Source organism: Chionomys nivalis, chromosome 1, assembly GCF_950005125.1.
Source record: "Chionomys nivalis chromosome 1, mChiNiv1.1, whole genome shotgun sequence".
Classification (NCBI taxonomy): Eukaryota; Metazoa; Chordata; class Mammalia; order Rodentia; family Cricetidae; genus Chionomys; species Chionomys nivalis.
Window position 1 is genome coordinate 161,750,825 of NC_080086.1, and position 2,873 is coordinate 161,753,697.

The 2,873-nt window shown below is 42.7% G+C and overlaps 1 gene segment (V, D, J or C); it reads right to left on the reverse strand.

The window, feature by feature from the left end:
• Window positions 1-819: 819 nt before the first annotated feature.
• On the reverse strand, window positions 820-2,343 carry LOC130888568 (T cell receptor beta variable 13-like). The segment is given in 3 exon segments: window positions 820-896; window positions 1,818-2,162; window positions 2,265-2,343. Coding segments are annotated over 3 exon segments (501 nt in total).
• Between the last annotated feature and the right edge of the window lie 530 nt (window positions 2,344-2,873).

The following is a 2,873-nucleotide window of genomic DNA, read 5'->3' on the forward strand; positions in this document are numbered from 1 at the left end:
GTCAGAGAGATATAGAACACCAGGAGAACATATTGTACCAAATCATCTATGCGGGATTCATATGAGCTCACAGGAACTGAAATGACAAACAAAGGGCCTCCATGGGTCTGTCCTAGGTCCCTTGTGAGTACATTTTGTGGTACTCCTAACAGTGGGAGTAAGAGTATCCCCGACTCATTAGACTGCTTTTGAGACTTTTTTTCTGCCTATTTTGTTATTTGTCCAATGTTAATATGAGGACTTTTGCCTTGTTTTTTCTTCTTCTTCCTCCTCCTCCTTCTCTTCCTCCTCCTTTTCTTCATCTTCTTCTCATTATTGTTCTTCTCTAAGACAGTACATCCAATTACAGTTTCTCCTCCCTCTATTCTTTCTTGTTTTGTGCTGTTTGACTGTTTTCTCTTAGAAGCCTACTCCTAAATGACATGGGAAAGGATCTAGAGAAGGGGGAAGCTCGGAAAAGTGGAGGGAGAGGTAACTGTGGTTGGGATGCACCATATAAAAAAAGGATCAATTTTCAATAAAAATAAATAAATAAAATGTTCTTTTTCTACTTTGGTTAATTATATTAGGCAAGGCTTGCATTATTACAAAGCAAAAATAGTGCTTATTTGGTTAGACGTTAAGCATTCCCCAGTGATTCATGCATTAAAGGTTTACTTGTCTACACAATGTTCAGAGGCAGAGCTTTGAGAAAGATTAGATCAAGGAGGCTTTTATTTCACCATTGACTAATGTATAGATAGATTTATAATGGAGAGAAGAGCCTCGTAGGAGGATAGAGGTCACCAGAGGAAGGCAGTTAAAAGATCTCTCCTACACTTACACTTTCTCATTTGTCCCCTGCTCTTCCTCTTTTTCCTCTTCTATCTTCTCCTCTTCTATCTTTTCCTTCTTGGCTGTCAAGAGATGGGAAATACAACTCTGCTGTATTCTTTCTGGCAGCCTGTTCAGCCACAACACAGGATACCAAACTATAGGTTCAATTAATCATAGACCAAAACTTTGAAGTACTGAGGTAAAAATACATCTTCTTCTTCTACTATTTTAGACATGTCAAGAAGCCAAAAAGATGACTATGACATGAATATCCAGACTCAATGCTGATCCAAACTCAGTTTTATTGCCCATTCTGTAAAATAAAGAATGGCATGAGTAACTTCCTACAATTGTATACTTAATTACCACCCACAGAGCCAAGGTACTGATACATTATAACAAGAAAATCTGATACTTTATTTGTACTTTAGCCAAGATATAAAAAGAAAGAGTAATATGTTTTTAAATCTGGCATGGTAATTCCTCTGTGTTTTGTTTTTTTTTTTTTTTTTTAACTGCAGAGAGAGGGGAGTTAGGCTTTTTAAGGTTATCCAATCACAACCTGCTGCATTTTTCACGAAAGGAGAAAATATCATGGAAAGCACTGATTTTGAAAGCAAAGAGTTGTAGGATGCAAACCTAGTATTGAAAATCTCATACATGAAAAGTTGGGTAATTTCATAACCTGCCATTTCTATCTGTAAAGTGGTTCGTAGAAATCTTTACTGACAAATGAATCACTAATGTATCCTCTTGTATTGAAACATCTAGATGATGCCAACAAGCAAGCACCAAACATAGAGTTAGCGTTCTATTACTGGCTAGGAGCTGGAAAATACTGGAAGACAAATGAGAACATCTGGAGTATTGTAGCCCACAGCCGGGTTTGGAACTCTATGAGTTCAGCTAGGCAGAGGAGGTTAGTACAGAAGTAATGCATTTTTGTGCCTTAGCTAGGAAGAGTGTGAAGTATGGCACCCTAGCGCTCTCTAGTATATCACCAGTGGGAGCAGAAAGATAAAAGGACAGAAAGCCAGTGACTCTGTGAGGCTGTGGTGAGCTGGCACAGAAGTACACAGCAGAGTCCTCCAGCTGCAAGGCGCTCATGTTCATCTCAGAGTGATAGTCACTGAACTGCTGGACTGAGAATCGGTTGGGTATGTTTCCTTTCTCTCCTTCCGCTTTTTCATAATGCTGAACGAGGAATGTCATTTTTTTCCCCAGAGTCTGCTGGTACCAGAACACACTGGCATGTCCAGAGATGGGAATGCATTTGAGAAAGGACCTTCCTCCCTTTGCTTTGATTATGTGTCTTGGAGACTGGATGACCCCGGGATTTGCTGAACCTGGGGAGGCAGGAGACAGGAGTGAGCATCTAGAGAAAGAGTACATGGCTGCAGCAGCAGTAGAGGAGCTCAGGAGCAGTCGCCCCAGAGCTCAGGACTCACTTGTTCCCAGGAGAAAGATAGTGACACAGCAGAGCAGGCTGGGGCCCCAGGCAGAGCCAGGGAGGGCAGTGCCCCACATCCTTCTCCTCAGCATGCTGCTCTCCCTTGTGAGAGCAGGAGTCAGCTCCGCCTTTGAGCTCATTGCCTGTGATGTCAGGTTCTGAGATCAGTGATCCTGTGGGCTCCTGTAGGTTATTTGTACCTTTGCGCATACTCTCTTGGCTCAGCCTTTTTCCCTTTAAGGTCATTGTGCTAAAGAGAAGGGAGACAGCTGCTGTACTGAATAGAAATGACAGGCTGTGGGGACTTCTTTCATGATGTTCTCTGAGGCAGTTGCTTTCTTCTCTTCTCCAATCTCCATGGGTTTTGGATTGCATGGCTACATTTCATGACTCCCTGTGGTGATGTCCAGTCGATGTGCAAAGATGATTGACCACCGGCCCTTCACACTGTGCCTCCTGAGCCGGCACAGTTTTAGCTCTACAGCCAATGCCTTCCTGTGGCCTCCATACCAGAGCTCTGCTTCCATCCACTTCCTGAAGTCAGCAGTTCACTGTTTGGTTCTGCATCGCCCCCTAGTGACCAGCTAGGCTGTCAATGGTTTGTACC